Below are 16,046 nucleotides of genomic sequence, written 5' to 3' on the forward strand. Positions count from 1 at the left end.
GAAGACAGGGATAAACCTGGCAGGCTGGAAACTGTGGTTGGGGCAGAGCTTAGCAGATGGCTCCATAGCAAAAAAATCAGTGGGGGAAGTTAGTCCACAAGAAGCAAGCAAGGGGAGCAGGTAATAAATTTAGGAGGCAACATCATATGCTTCAGGGCACAAAGCAGAGAAAGGAAAACATGGTGGGAGGAACCCAGTCAAGATTTTAAAAGGTAATAATGTCTGACACTTGCCCGTGAGCTTGTAAGATGAAAGGTCAATTCTCAAAGGCCATGTTGGCAACCTCAGCCTCTTCAGCAAAAGATCGTTCACACTCATCCAGAGGGCCCCTTTCCTATCCGAGGAAATGAACCTAAACACCAGCACCACGTCTGCAAACACTGCATTGTTGTCTTCGCTGCAAAGAAAAATAAAGCATCAGACAGCTGATCCCGCAAGCCGGGATATCTTCTACTAGAATTTTCTGCACAGATGATAGGGTTGCCAGACTCAATAGTGGGCAGGACTTTTGTGCCTTTAATTGCCCTGCTCTCTTTTGAGTCTGGAAACCTTAAAGAGAAACCAGCAGACCCTTTGCTTGGAAATTCAACAAAGGGTCTGCTGGTTTCTCTTGAAGGTTTCCAGACTCAAAAGAGAGCAGGGCAATTAAAGGCACAGAAGTCCTGTCCACTATTGAGTCTGGCAACCCTAACAGGTGAGGCTGGCCCAAGACAACGGGGGTGGAAGAAAATGGTTACCAAAATGAGCTGCATTCTGAGAGGAGCTTTGGAAAAGTTAAAAAGGGGTGGGGAAACAGAAGGGCAATTCAACCACTGGCTGTAAGCCCCACCAAACAATTTTAGCTCCCTGAAAAAGCACTAGAATGGGCCTCCCTTGTGACTGGGGCACAGTGGGGCAGCAATCTGTTCTGAGGAGGTGGGATTTTCAATCAGTCTACTACCACCCCAAAACTGTGTGCTTGCAAGCTTCCATTCATTTTAATACGGTTTGTGCATGATCGCATCTCTCTCTCCCCCACTTGCCATCCTTAGTGGCACCTTGAACCTGAGAAACAGCCACCTCACCCACCCTATTAGTCATAGATCACATGATGCAGATGTAAAAGCCTGGCTCTGTGCGGCCTTATCGGGAGCCCTGGTGAAGCTGTTTCTGCCTCTAGACTCCACCATTTCTCACCTTGGGCATTGCCATGTTCATTCCCCCAGGTGCACTGCACACACACGCAAGCAAGAAGGTGGGAATTTATTCCCATTTCTTGCAAGTCATCTGTTCCCAGCACAGCGAGTCAGGTACAGTTATCTTTATAGACATCTAAAAAGTTATAGAGCTAGGGAATGATTAATGGTTTTAAAATCATTTCACCTAATTTTAAAATCCAGCAGCTGGATTTATAACTGAGAAGAGGGTGGTATTTGTATTTAAATACGCTGTTGGCAAAGCCCAAGGCAAGGCCATTAAAAAAAAAGATCAGGCATCCAATTACACTGGAGAGCAATCAAGTTAATGAGCCCATAACCAACAACCAGTCCGAGGTGTGTGAGAGAAAAGCACAAGACCCACTCCACAGATCATAATGAGCTCTTTGGAAGAAGTGTGGGAATTAATGCTGACGAAAGAAAGCAGGTCTTGGCCCTGTAAGTTGCTACCATGGGGTACTATATAGGAGCTATCCACAAGCTTCTCTGAATTTTTTGGATAAATAACAGTGTAAATGTGGAACACAGTATCATATCTCATCATCATATGAACAGCAGACTCAGAAACTGAGTCGTGATGTGTACATAATCAAAACCGAATGAGTAAGAAACAAAAGGGATGCATCGATATGCTTAGGAGAACGTATACACAGTTCCCTGATGGAAATGGAAATTGCCTCCACCCCCGGGGGTGTAGGAAGGGAGGTGCAGGGGGTGCGGTCCACCCCGGGTGTCATCCCTGAGTTGGGGACAAAATGGCACACCGCGGGGGGTGGCACTTACCGCAGGGCCTGGCTGCAGCGCGCCTGAGCCACGCATCTCTCATGGGAGTGACGCGGTGGGTCAGGGCCCTGCGCTGCCCAAAATGGCAACGTGGGGCTTGCGTCCACCAGGCGGACTCCATGGGCAGTGTGTCTCACCGCCCCCCCTGGGTGGATCACCCCGCCCCCGTCGCTCCAAATGCTAGCCACGCCCCTACTCCTTCCTCATCATCAGATCAATCTGACCAGGGATTGGGGTGGCCATATCCCCTCCTGGCATGGAAGTGCAGCCCCCAAGAATGAATTCAGAAAAAAGGTCCCCCGTTGCTACTAAAGGAGGCCAATTCAGTGTCTAAATTCATCTTGGGCAAGCTGATTTACAGTTAAATTTATTCCGAACTTCACTTTTGGCCATAAAACATTTGCTTTACATACCGTAGATTTACGACTTGCGATTTGATCTTCCTTTTTTTCAACGGAGTACCTTCAAATGCCTGATTAATCTGTTGAAAGGAAGGAAGGAAAAGGATGTTAGGCAAGTGCATCCCAGTACGCCTCAAAGAAATATCACACACATTTGAAAATCTCCGCGTCACAAAATTAATTGAAATAACTTGCAATCTCTGTAAACTTAGCTATTTTTTTAAAAAATCATCGTCGTGTGGTGTTTGTCATGCTGTACAGCGCAGGTGGCGCTGTGGTCTAAACCACTTAGCCTCTTGGGCTTGCTGATCAGAAGGTTGGCGGTTCGAATCCCCACAATGGCGTGAGCTCCCATTGCTCGATCCCAGCTCCTGCCAACCTAGCAGTTCAAAAGCATGCCAAAAAGTGCAAGTAGATAAATAGGTACCGCTCCAAGCGGGAAGGTAAACGGCATTTCCGTGCGCTGCTCTAGTTCGGCAGAAGCGGCTTAGTCATGCTGGCCACATGACCTGGAAGCTGTACGCCAGCTCCCTTGGCTTGTAAAGCGAGATGAGTGCCACAACCCCAGAGTCGGTCACAACTGGACCTAATGGTCAGCGGTCCCTTTACTTTTACTTTTTATTTCACAATTTACAAAGAAGGTTTAGGGTTTATGGGTGCTTTTTTAAGGATAGTAACATATGGCTGGTAAATAAAATAAAACAGCTGAGAGAAAAAGAATACTCCATGATCCCGCTAAAATTATGGCCAGGCTTACAAGAATAGCCCTTGCTAACTCTGCATCAGATTCTAGATTGCTTTGCCTAGGCAATCTGGTTTATTCCTCATGTCTCCCCAGCTTTCGTCAGTTATTTTTTCTTTTTGCACAAAAAGTGGCGTTTAGAATGAGGGAGGGAGAAAGGAAGCAAGCCATTCTCACTTACCATAGTCTCAATGGTGGAGCTCAGGTCTCTAAATTCTGTTGAGGTCTGTTTTTGCAAACTCGGTTGGTACGGCACATTACTGATTCTAAAGGAAGCATTGTAAAAGAACAACTTCTGATCTGCAGCAAAGGAAGAGGGGGGGATACATTAAACAATGCTCATCTTCTCTTTTCTTCACCCCATGTTATCTACAAGATCGTGGCGCAGAGGTGAGGAGTCCCTGACAAAGGTGCTCGGGGCTTAGAAGGCCTTGGGGAAGGCATCCCCAAACTCACCCCTCCAGATGTTTTGGGACTACAATTCCCATCATCCCTGACCACTGGTCCTGTTGGCTAGGGATGATGGAAGTTGTAGTCCCAAAACATCTGGAGGGCCGAGTTTGGGAATGCCTGCTTTGGGGTTTTCGGCAATCCAGTGTGAGAAGCAGCAAGATGCATTTTAACTCTCGAAACAGAGCGCTTTCATATCTCTCTCTGCAGAGAAGGGAGAGTAGCGAAGTGGCTGCCCCCTGCTCTTCATTTGCCCAGAAATATGTACGGTGCCCCAGGCTGCATACATACACCATACATTTAAAGCACATTTATTTGTCCATAAAAAATATTTGTTTACCGCTATTCATAAAAAAAGTATCACAGCAGTTTACAGTAATAACCCATACAACCATACAATAAAAGCATAGACAAAAAGTTACAATCAGAAATCAGCTAATTGTCGTGGGAAGTTCATTGCCTGCATAGACCTGGTGGAATAAAAAAGTTTTCCGCAGGCATTTCAAGTTGGCACAGAAGGTGCCTACTTGAGTCTCCATTGGCAGAATATTTCATAATACTGAACTGATGACACTAAAGGTTTGGTTTTTGGTCAGATGAGACTGACGCACTGAGCAAACCAGGATGTTCTTGCAAATGATCTCAGACTGAAATGCCCAGGTGTCAAAAAAGGTTATGTATGCTACTACTGTGACTCGTGTTTTCTTAGCCCCAAAATGGAAAGCGAGCAGAGTCCCAACCAAAGAAGAATGGAAACTTAAGTTGACAGGATATGTACAACTTGCAGACTTAACATATAGAATAAGAGAACAAGAAGAACATACGTTTAAAGAACATTGAAAAACGTTTATTGAATACAGTATATGGGAAATAATAGTATACAGCTGAAAACGCTGTCAGCATTCAGATAAATTCAACAGTGTAAATAAGTTTTGGTGGATGCAATAATGGAATACTGAATGGCACAGTTTTTGTAAAATATGCAGGGATTTATGATATGTAAAGCAATGACAAACCTAGATAGCATCTTAAAAACCAGAGACATCACCTTGCCTACAAAGGTCCGTATAGTTAAAGCTATGGTTTTCCCAGTAGGGATGTATGGAAGTGAGAGCTGGACCATAAAGAAGGCTGATCGCCGAAGAATTGATGCTTTTGAATCATTGATGCTTTTGAAGCTGGAGGAGACTCTTGAGAAGATCAAACCTATCCATTCTGAAGGAAGAAGATCAAACCTATCCATTCTGAAGGAAGAAGATCAAACCTATCCATTCTGAAGGAAGAAGATCAAACCTATCCATTCTGAAGGAAGAAGATCAAACCTATCCATTCTGAAGGAAGAAGATCAAACCTATCCATTCTGAAGGAAATCAGCCCTGAGTGCTCACTGGAAGGACAGATCCTGAAGCTGAGGCTCCAATACTTTGGCCACCTCATGAGATGAGAAGACTGCCTGGAAAAGACCCTGATGCTGGGAAAGATTGAGGGCACTAGGAGAAGGGGACGACAGAGGACAAGATGGTTGGACAGTGTTCTCGAAGCTACGAACATGAGTTTGACCAAACTGCGGGAGGCAGTGCAAGACAGGAGTGCCTGGCGTGCTCTGGTCCATGGGGTCACAAAGAGTCAGACACGACTAAACGACTCAACAACAACAACAACAACAACAACATCAACAACAAAATGAACAATGGAAAGAGAAGGAGGAAAGTCATTGATATCTTAAGGATGTAAAATGAATTTTTAAAATTGTAAAACAGTGTATCTACCTACCTACCTACCTATCATCTACCATATCTATCTATCTATCCATCTATCTATCATCTATATATATCTATCTATCTCACAATGGTTCTCAGCCAGATGCCCCCATAAACAGTCTGGCTGATTCACTCTGAACCAGCTGGAGTTTCTGAACTGGGTCCAAGGGCAGCCCCACATAGAGCACATTGCCGTAGTCCAGCCTCAAGGTTGCTAACACAAGGACTACAATGGCCAGGCTATCCCTTTCCAGGAACAGCCATAGTTGGTGAACCAGACAGAGCTGGTAAAAGAGCTGGTAAAAGGCACTCCTAGCAACACTTGGGCCTCTAGTGACAAAGACGTATCCAGGAGTATCCCCAAGCTATGCATTTGCTCCTTCAGAGGCACTGCGACCCATACAGCACATGATTTTTAAATTTATTTTAATCTTTTATCTTTTTTGCTGCTAGCCAGAGATTATGTTCGGCAATTGGTCTATTTTTCAATTTGCTGCATCAGTGGCTGTTTCTGACTGGGCATAACAGCATTCGTTTTTTAACCCTTATTGTGCTGGGTTTTTGGCGCTTTTGGCGTTTTTTAACCCTTATTGTGCTGGTTTTTTTGGCGCAATGTCGGTGCTGCACATTAGTTCCAGCGAATGTATTATTTGTCATTTATTTCTGTTCTCTCCCCCCCCAAAAGCTCAGCAGCTTCGCCCCCCCCAAAAGCAAAGCAACTTTTGTGCAATGCCCCCCTCCCAAAAAAAGCTCCAAAATCTTGGTCAGCAGCTCCCCCCAGAAAAGCTCAACAACTTTGGGCATCCCCCCCAAAAAAAAACTCAACGAAAATCTCAACAACTCTGGGCCCTTTGCGATAAATAAGTGGGTTTTGGTTTGCAGTTTGAGCACTCAGTCTCTAAAAGGTTCGCCACCACTGGCGTATGGAGACACTGCGCTCCAAAATTCCTCATGACCACTCCCAATGGCTTCATATAGATGTAAAACAGCACTGGGGAGACGACAGCACCCTGCAGAACCTCAAAGCACACGCTTGTGCATGCCATATGCCCTGGGCGAGAGGTTGTCTTGATCACAAAGCCTGGTTGAGACCATTTTGACAGTAGAAAAGCTTGAAAATAGAGAGCAGTTCAGACCAGACGGATTGTTAACAACGGATGCACTCACCGTATACCAAAAAATAAACAAGCAGGCCAACAACAAGGGCTACGATTGCAAACGCTGCTAGGACAATCAGCGCAATCATCCAAGGCTCCAGGTATCTCGTTCTTGTTTCCGTCCTAGCCATTCTGAGAGAAGTGGGCAAAAATGAGAGAATTAAAGGTGAAACCACAGAGTGGGGAGATTGGCACCCCTCCACGATGAAGTAAGAGATTAATAGCATGAGTTTTCAATCATGTTTTAAATGCCCACTATGTTTGCAGACAGGGCTACTTGTAAACCGTTATCTTAGAATTCAGTAAGTACATTAAAAAGGTCTCCCATGCAATGAATTATCTGCCCATGAAAACTTAAGTGAAATGGCTATCACTTTCACTTAGATCCTATGAGCTTTCAAAGCCCTTATGCAAGTCATGATCACATGAGGGGGAGAGCAGGGTCTCACCACACATTGCTGGTTCCAGATATACATCTCGTCCCCTCACTGTTCATGAATTGCGTCCCCTCGCTGTTCATGAATTGGGGGATGGGAGCACGTACATGAAAGGGGGGCTGCTCTGCATTTCTTATTCAGAACCTCTGTGTTCAGAGTAGGGTCCTTATGTTTGCAGAGTAGGCTCCCCTCTATAGACATGTCCTCCCCCAGTTGTCAGGGGGTGGAGGGCCCACAGCTAAGCCATGGTATAGGACAGGCATCCCCAAACTGCGGCTCTCCAGATGTTTTGGCCTACAACTCCCATGATCCCTAGCTAACAGGACCAGTGGTCGGGGAAGATGGGAATTGTAGTCCAAAACATCTGGAGGGCTGAAGTTTGGGGATGCCTGGTATAGGACCAGCAGAGGCAGCCCTTTTCTCTCCCATACATGACTGTTAATTGTCCGAGCAAACATGTGTCTCCAGTTACCAAGAATGTCCCTTTTGTTTTCTTGCTCTTTTGCCTTTGTGTGAATTTTTTATTAAAAAAATAAAAGTAACATGCACCCATTCTGAGAGGTTCCTTCCATGCATTCCACCCTCTCCATCATATCTCCCCCACCAGATAGACGTCTACTGTGAGTTCAATTGTTAAGCATTATTACATTAAAAGAAAAATATTCAAATCTCTACTAGGAAACTAGTAGAGGAGACTGAGAATCAGTACAGGAATGCAAATGTGAATTATGTGGGGTGGGGTTGTCTTGGAATTCAAGTGAGTGAGAAGGCTAGTCCTGTGCTTGGTAGTGTGTTGGTGGTTGGAGATGAATCATGAATGGACCAAGAAAGGAGAAAGGAGATCAGACAGCTGTGGGCTGTGAAGCCCTCTCTGAGCCTGGGGCTCCCTGCTTGGCCTATTAGTTATGTATCTTAGTAGTACTAGTGGATTAATGTAAAATCAGTCAATGCTGGTAAGACATGTGATGCCAAGAATTCTGGATGAACATAGTGACCTGGCATGAGTGAGAGGTTTGCCTTGCTCAATTTTCCCCAACAAGTATTGTCGCACAGTATTAGACAAGGCTCGATGGGCTGAGAGAAGAGTTTACCACAATCCCATCTCCTTCACCAGATTTCTGCCCCGAAACCTTTCTGTACCTGGTGCTGAGAAGAAGAAGAAGAAGAAGAAGAAGAAGAAGAAGAAGAAGAAGAAGAAGAAGAAGAAGAAGAAGAAGAAGAAGAAGAAGAAGAAGAAGAGTAGTAGTAATAGTAGTAGTAGTAGTAGTAGTAGTAGTAGTAGTAGTAGTAGTTTGGATTTGATATCCCGCTTTATCACTACCTGAATGAGTCTCAAAGTGGCTAACATTCTCCTTTCCCTTCCTCCCTCACAACAAACACTCTGTGAGGTGGGTGGGGCTGAGAGACTTCAGAGAAGTGTGACTAGCCCAAGGTCACCCAGCAGCTGCATGTGGAGGAGGAGCGGGGAAGCGAACCCGGTTCACCAGATTACGAGTCTACCGCTCTTAACCACTACACCACACTGGCTGTCTTGAGACAAGATAGACATTCTCTTAGGATGCCATCTGTTCCACTGCGAACAGTTTCTGTGTCTGAGCTGATGGAGATAGTTTGAGGGTGCTGTTGGAAGAACCTAGACTGGCTGATTTGAGGGAACCTCATCTATGACAAGGCTCCCTCTGTCAGGATTTCATGGCCTCCATTGCAACCATGGGTCTGTCTCAGATCATCTCATCTGATCTTACACATTCGGCAGGTCACATCCTTGATTTGGTGCTTTGTACTGGACAGGAGGGAGGTGATCTGAGATTTTGACTCAGGAACATAGATATGCTTCATTGGCATGGCCAGATCATCATTTGGTGATGTGTGGCCCATTAGCATCCTCAAAATTCTGCAGGGGATAAGGGACCAATTTCAGTAGTCAACCCTTAGACTGATGGATCCAAATGGTTTTCAGATGACTCTGGGGGATATTTCTACTGGTGTGCTGTACAGTTCAGCTGATGTCCTAGTTTGGCCACAATCATCCATACTGTAGCAACACCCAGATTGGATGACTATAATGTACCTTGAGAGTGGGACTGTCTAAGAAAAGTGCTTGGAAATGTCTCTTGCTCCAGAATGCAGGCATCAACCAGAAAATTGAGTAAAACTAGGGCTATGGACATATTACCTTACCTTCTACTCTTGAAGGGCTATCAAGGGACAGTTCTCCACGTGAAGCAGTCCTCTGTTTGAAGCGCTTTCCGGTCTAAGTCTGGTTTAAAGATAAAGAGCTTGAAGACGGGACAGCAGAAGGGGCCTTGAAGTTGTGCATCATGAGTCGGCACCTGGACAACAAACAAAGCAGCTCATCTGGTCACAGTCTTCTCCACTATTATGGGATGCCTTTTACTTCTATTTAAATGACTGCAAGCGTTTTGTTTTTTTAATTTACATCAATAGATTAGCACATATACGATTAATGCAAATCCGTGTCCTCTTTTCCCCTCCTCTTTGTGACGCATCGCCTAATTTTTGGCACTGTCTAATGCAGCTGCCCTTACAGACCCATTGTTAAAATCGTGCTTATGGAAGACAATCTTACTCGGCTATGAGTGATCACCAAAGAAGACGACAATGACTGGGTGAGCAGAAGAGAATCCAGGCAAGGCAATGGTGCTAACTCCAAGAATATGCTGTCAACAATTTCAGTGGTTAGGTCATTTCACTGTAATTGGCATATAAATCTGTTGTTAGGTGAAGAACATTAAGGAATCTGGGCTCCTAGCTTTGACTAGGAAAACAGCCAGGTAGCCTCTTCCCAGAGTACCCTGCATCAGATATTAATTATTTTCCATGGCATAATGAGCCCCAACCCCCTTGGGAGCACGTCCCACCCTGGGCAGCGCGGGCATATGCTCTGCCGCTGGGAAGGACAGCATGAAAGCCTCACCCTGGTTTGCTCCTCCTTGGGGGCAGGATGAGGAGAGGGAGCGAGGAGGAAAAAGGAAAGGGAGGAACCGAGGGAAGAGAGGGAGAAGGAGAGGGAGAGGGAGAGGGAGAGGGAGAGGGAGAGGGAGGGAGGGAGGGAGGGAGAGGAGAGGAGAGGAGAGAGAGAGAGAGAGAGAGAGAGAGAGAGAGAGAGAGAGAGAACGCAGCAGGAGCAGCAGCATGGGATTAGGGGAAATACAGGACAAACTGTGTTCTGTATTGAATCAATACAGGACATAGCATTCTTTGCACTGAAAAAAGGGACAATCCTGTACAGTCATACCTCGGTTTAAGTACGCTTCGGTTTGAGTACTTTCAGTTTAAGTACTCCGCGGACCCGCCTGGAACGGATTAATCCACTTTCCATTACTTTCAAAGGGAAAGTTCGTTTCAGGTTAAGTTCGCTTCAGGTTAAGTACGCTTCAGGTTAAGTACGGACTTCCAGAACCAATTACACTCATACTTTGGGTTAAGTACGCTTCAGGCTGAGTACTCTGCGGACCTGTCTGGAACAGATTAATCCACTTTCCATTACTTTCAATGGGAAAGTTCACTTCAGGTTAAGTACGCTTCAGTTTAAGTACTCCGCGGACCGGCTGGAACGGATTAATCCACTTTCCATTACTTTTAATGGGAAAGTTCGCTTCAGGTTAAGTACAGACTTCCGGAATCAATTGTGTTATACAATTGTTATTATACAAGGCGGTTGGCAACCCTAGCGGCAGGCAAAGGCAACACAGCTAAGACCCATGCTTTTTAGGCGCAGAACAAGTGGAAGTGTGAACAATACAACCTGGATACAACCTGTTCTCATTTGTTTATGTGTGATCTGCAAATGTTCCAAAGCCTGAACTTGTTCACAACCTCCTTGACATAGCCATAGTTCTGGCAGCTAGAGCTGGCAAGGACCAAATTCTGATAGGGATCTTACAGGGTAAGTCACACAGGAGCTCACATCTGGTTATTCTTCCAGTTCAGCTCCTAAGATGGAGGGACACTTTCTTCAAGTGTACGCTAAATACAATATTTATTGTAATATTTATTTTATTTTATTTTTTAAAAAAACTGATATTCATTAAAACAAAAATACACCCTAAAACCAACAAAACAATATAAAAGGATATCAAAATAAGCAAAACAGAAATTCAGGGTGCTCATACACATGCACCCGTGTCCAACACGCCGGGTCAGAAAGAGCCTGAGCAAAAATACAAGGCTTCGCAAAACATCTGAAGCAACTGCTGGTTGCTCCTTCACACACGGCAGAGGAAAGGGCATTGCACAGAGCAGGGGCAACACAAGGGAAATGCCCATTTTAGGGTCACTGACCTATGATCGTCTGTAGGGTGCGGTGCCACAAGCAGATTTTCTCCAGATGATCAAGGTGATCTTACGGGTCCATTTTGGGGCAGGCTGTCCTTCAGCGAACCTGGGGCTTGTCAAGACTGGAATTTACTGTGTGTTTGCAGCCGTTTGCACCCCCCAAAATCCTGGAAATGATAAATTACCCCTCACATAGCTATAATTTGGGGGATGCCATGTGCTTTAAATTCACAACGTGTACATAGCCTCTCTTGATGCGAGATGCAGACGAATTACCTGCACTTAGGGGAGGTTCGTCCATCGCTCGTGACATTAATCACAGCTCTACGCTTTCCACCTTCTAGCCCAGGAGGCACTCGCAGATCAATAACGTAAGCAGGGAAGGGAATACAGTGGTACCTCGGTTTAAGTACACAATTGGTTCCGGAAGTCTGTACTTAACCTGAAGCGTACTTAACCTGAAGCGAACTTTCCCTTTAAAAGTAATGGAAAGTGGATTAATCCGTTCCAGACGGGTCCGCGGAGTACTTAAACTGAAAGTACTCAAACCGAAGCGTACTTAAACCGAGGTATGACTGTAATTCTTACAAGCTCCAAAGGCTTCACTGCTATGTTGAGTGCTTCACATTTGCCTCTAGTTTTCATTTCGGCTGTCTACACTTTACTAGCTCATCATTACCAGCCAGTGTGGTGTTAGTGGTTCAAGTGTTGGACTAGGCTCTGAGAGTTGGACTGAAGCTGGTTGTTGGGGAAGAAGACACAGCAAAACACAGTGTTTTGTAAGAAGGAAAGATATATTCAGTATAGTTACAGGTAGGTAGCCGTGTTGGTCTGAGTCGAAACAAAATAAAAAAAATTCCTTCAGTAGCACCTTAAAGACCAACTAAGTTTTAATTTTGGTATGAGCTTTCGTGTGCATGCACACTTCATCAGATAACCAGACCCTTATGTATATTCAGAGGGTGAGGGTGATGGGAATGGGTGATGGGCTGATAGGAGTGGTAAACCTGTAGATGGCTGTTAATGACTGTTGATGACTGCAATTGGTCCTGGGGGGGGGGGAAGCAAGGGCTGAGGCGCTAAAGAAAGCTTGATCATGTATAATGAGATAAGAATGGCTCCATGGTTTTAAGCTTGCTAATGAGTTGCAACTTCACTTTCCAGTCTGTTTCTGAAATTTTTCTGTAATAAAACAGCTGCTTTGAAATCTTGTATAGAATGTCCTGGGAGATTGAAGTGTTCTCCACTGGTTTCTACTGGTCGTTAACAGTCATCAACAGGTTTACCACTCCTATCAGCCCATCACCCATTCCCATCACCCCCACCCCTCACCCTCTGAATATACATAAGGGTCTGGTGACTTCTGTTTCAGTGTATCTGATGAAGTGTGCATGCACACGAAAGCTCATACCAAAATAAAAACTTAGTTGGTCTTTAAGGTGCTACTGAAGGAATTTTTTTTATTTTATATTCAGTATAGATAGATATGTGACTTAACACCGTGCGCACGCAGCTTGCCAAACTAGCAGTGGGAGCACACTCAATAGAGAGTAAACGGGAGCATGCGCACAGCCTCAAAAAAGAAGTGCGCCTCAATTATTTGCAAGTCTTGGAAAACACTGCCACAAGGTATGGGCAGCCAACATTGCCTCAAAACACATTTTTCCTAACCTCAGCTGCCCTAAGCACTACTCTGACCCCATTCGAGAACCTGTTTCTTGCCAGATGCACAGCACAATTCCAAGCATGTTTATTCAGCCATTGGGGGGCGGGGGCGGCTACTCTTACAGAAGGTGTGCATCAGATCGCAACTTTAAGCCGCCACTTGAAAAACAACAACTGCCACCTCCCAAATAATTCCTTTGAGAGCTGTAGCCTTTTGAGACAACATTAGTAACACACTCTAAAGCAGTGGTGCCCAAACTTTTTTCAAAGAGGGCCAAAGTTGTTGAGCTTTTCTCAGGGTTGAGGTTGTTGAGGTTTGTTTGTTTTTTAGGATTTTACCTCAAAAGTGAAGCAAGCACAATGAAATACACCACACACCGACCATGAGAATCATAGAGTTGGAAGAGACCACAAGGGCCATCCAGTCCAGCCCCCTGCCGAGCAGGAAACACCATCAAAGCATTCTTGACATATGCCTGTCAAGCTTCTGCTTAAAGACCTCCAAAGAAGGAGACTCCACCACACTCCTTGGTAGCAAATTCCACTGCCAAACAGCTCTTACTGTCAGGAAGTTCTTCCTAATGTTTAGGTGAAATCTTCTTTCTTGTAGTTTGAATCCACTGCTCCGTGTCTGCTTCTCTGGAGCAGAAGAAAACAACCTTTCACCCTCCTCTATATGACATCCTTTTATATATTTGAACATGGCTATCATATCACCCCTTAACCTTCTCTTCTCCAGGCTAAACATACCCAGCTCCCTAAGCCGTTCCTCATAAGGCATTGTTTCCAGGCCTTTGACCATTTTGGTTGCCCTCTTCTGGACACATTCCAGCTTGTCAGTATCCTTCTTGAACTGCGGTGCCCAGAACTGGACACAGTACTCCAGGTGAGGTCTGACCAGAGCAGAATACAGTGGTACTATTACTTCCCTTGATCTAGATGCTATACTCCTATTGATGCAGCCCAGAATTGCATTGGCTTTTTTAGCTGCTGCATCACACTGCTGACTCATGTCAAGTTTGTGGTCTACCAAGACTCCTAGATCCTTTTCACATGTACTGCTCTCAAGCCAGGTGTCTCCCATCCTGTAATTGTGCCTTTCATTTTCCCCCCCCCAAGTGTAGTACTTTACATTTCTCCTTGTTAAAATTCATCTTGTTTGCTTTGGCCCAGTTGTCTAATCTGTTAAGGTCATTTTGAAGTGTGATCCTGTCCTCTGGGGTATTAGCCACCCCTCCCAATTTAGTGTCATCTGCAAACTTGCTCAGGATGCCCTCAAGCCCATCATCCAAGTCATTGATAAAGATGTTGAATAAGAATTCCACTACAATTTCACCTCCAATTTGATAATTTTCAAATGCAGTTTCTTTTCTCATTAACTGATGGAGAAATGATGTGAGTAAACAGGGAAGGCATTTTCAGCACAGCACATCATGAAGAGTACGGAATTCTTTACAGAAAGAAAATAGCTGATGTGCCAGATGTTGCCAGACACTTTGGGCTTGAAATAGAAGGTCTTCGGTTCCTGGTTTGGCTCGAACTTTAATGAGAGCAGAGAACTTCCCACTCTGATTCATCCAATGTTGTCTTCAAATTACAAAGCTACCTGGAGACACTAGCTACAGTATTTGTCTTGAGTAATTTCAAGCAAATCCTTGGTGAGGGCTTGCCCACATTCTCTCACAATTTATTGGGTTCAGTAATGACAACAACAACAAAAACCACATCACACCCATGTTGTGACAAAGCACAATGGGGCCTACTGAACTTAAAGAAACTAACTTGCTATTTTGTGAAGAACAGAACAGAGAATCACGTTATTTTCGCAACTGTGAACTTCGCATTCAAATTCACCAAGCATTTTGTTGCTTATAAATTAGTCATGAATTTGTAATGGGCAACTCGTGAATTTGTGATGCAAATTCCTCATTATGCCGAAACAGCTTAAATTGACAGAGTTGCTTACCCGGATTAGCGTGGGCCAAAATGGTAAATGAACTCGTCTCCTTTGATTTTCCATCAAGTGTTGGAGCCAGAGTTCTTTAGAGATATGACGTGTTTGTCCAAGTAAACAAACAATTCAATTCGATATGCAAATTCAAAAACTGAGATTTGCTTCCAGGGTAGATCTGAGAGGGTTTTTTTTGTTTGTTTTTTAAGGGTGGCACCTAGCAAACTGGAATGTTCTTGTCAAGGATCGGTGCTCAACATCTGAAGCATAAAAATGCAGCAAATTAGCACCAGTTCCTCTTTAATTTATTATGGTTGTATGGGAACACACGCAACAAGGCACGATAACTGTTACATCGGTGTAATGTCACAGCACATAATGTCATCCTGCCATCATTGCATATTCCTGAACGCCATGGGGCCACCAGGAGATGCAACCAGTAGTGCCATTTCTAGGATTGAGAAATGGGTACAAGGAAGGCGGGGGTTGGGGAGACAAGATGGGAACAGATGGAAAACAAAACTATCACAACTCATGCCAGCATTTCAGATATTATTTCACTACAACACTATCTCCATAATTTTTCTATCAGCCATTATTGGCTAAGGACCATGGAATACAGTAGTCACTTCTCAAATATGCCACTTCTCAAATATGACTTTTCTTCTCTACAGTCACATTTTATCTTCCAAGCATGTTGGCTTGACAATGAATTGCACTTTGAATACCAGTGGATTCAGTTATTCTCCTCCATTTTTGCTCTCCACAGCTGAGGATGCAATGATCTGCTGTCCACAAGAACAAATAGCCAGTGGTATCAACAATAAATTGTTCCTAACCCACTAAGCCTCTCTTTTGCAAAGTTATGAGCCACATTGCGTGGCGATACCCAGATCCCTCCAGGAGTAAATAAAGACACAGGACACGTTGAATAAGGTTAATGGGCATAAAAGGCCACAACTTTATTGATTACGGATGTAGAGAGGTATTGGCTTAGGCATTGGATCTAACCGACTATATCCGACTCCAGCCCGATGTGCTGGCAGTCTGTGAAGGGTTAACCACCGTTGGGTGAGCCCTGCAATGCAGATCATCTAGGAACTCACCCTGGGGCCACCGCTAGGGGGCGTGCCTTAGGCCCTCACCTACCACGGCTTCAGACATGGCCACGCCCCCAGACTCCTTAAGAGAGTACCCTTCAGCAT

The 16,046-nt window shown here is 44.7% G+C and overlaps 1 protein-coding gene across 1 annotated transcript in view; it reads right to left on the minus strand.

Annotated features, from left to right (window-relative positions):
- LOC118095109 (transmembrane protease serine 11A-like) overlaps positions 1-16,046 on the minus strand; it is a 61,788-nt gene that overhangs the window by 21,743 nt on the left and 23,999 nt on the right. Inside the window, exons 3-7 of the mRNA XM_088654944.1 lie at positions 9,108-9,259; positions 6,500-6,621; positions 3,304-3,422; positions 2,393-2,460; positions 234-397 (exon numbers count right to left, since the gene is read on the minus strand). Of these exons, the coding sequence (XP_088511070.1) occupies positions 234-397; positions 2,393-2,460; positions 3,304-3,422; positions 6,500-6,620 (472 nt within the window). The 5' untranslated portion in view covers position 6,621; positions 9,108-9,259. The remainder of the gene's footprint in view (positions 1-233; positions 398-2,392; positions 2,461-3,303; positions 3,423-6,499; positions 6,622-9,107; positions 9,260-16,046) is intronic.

This window comes from Zootoca vivipara, chromosome 12 (genome assembly GCF_965207765.1).
Source record: "Zootoca vivipara chromosome 12, rZooViv2.hap1.1, whole genome shotgun sequence".
Lineage (NCBI taxonomy): Eukaryota > Metazoa > Chordata > Lepidosauria > Squamata > Lacertidae > Zootoca > Zootoca vivipara.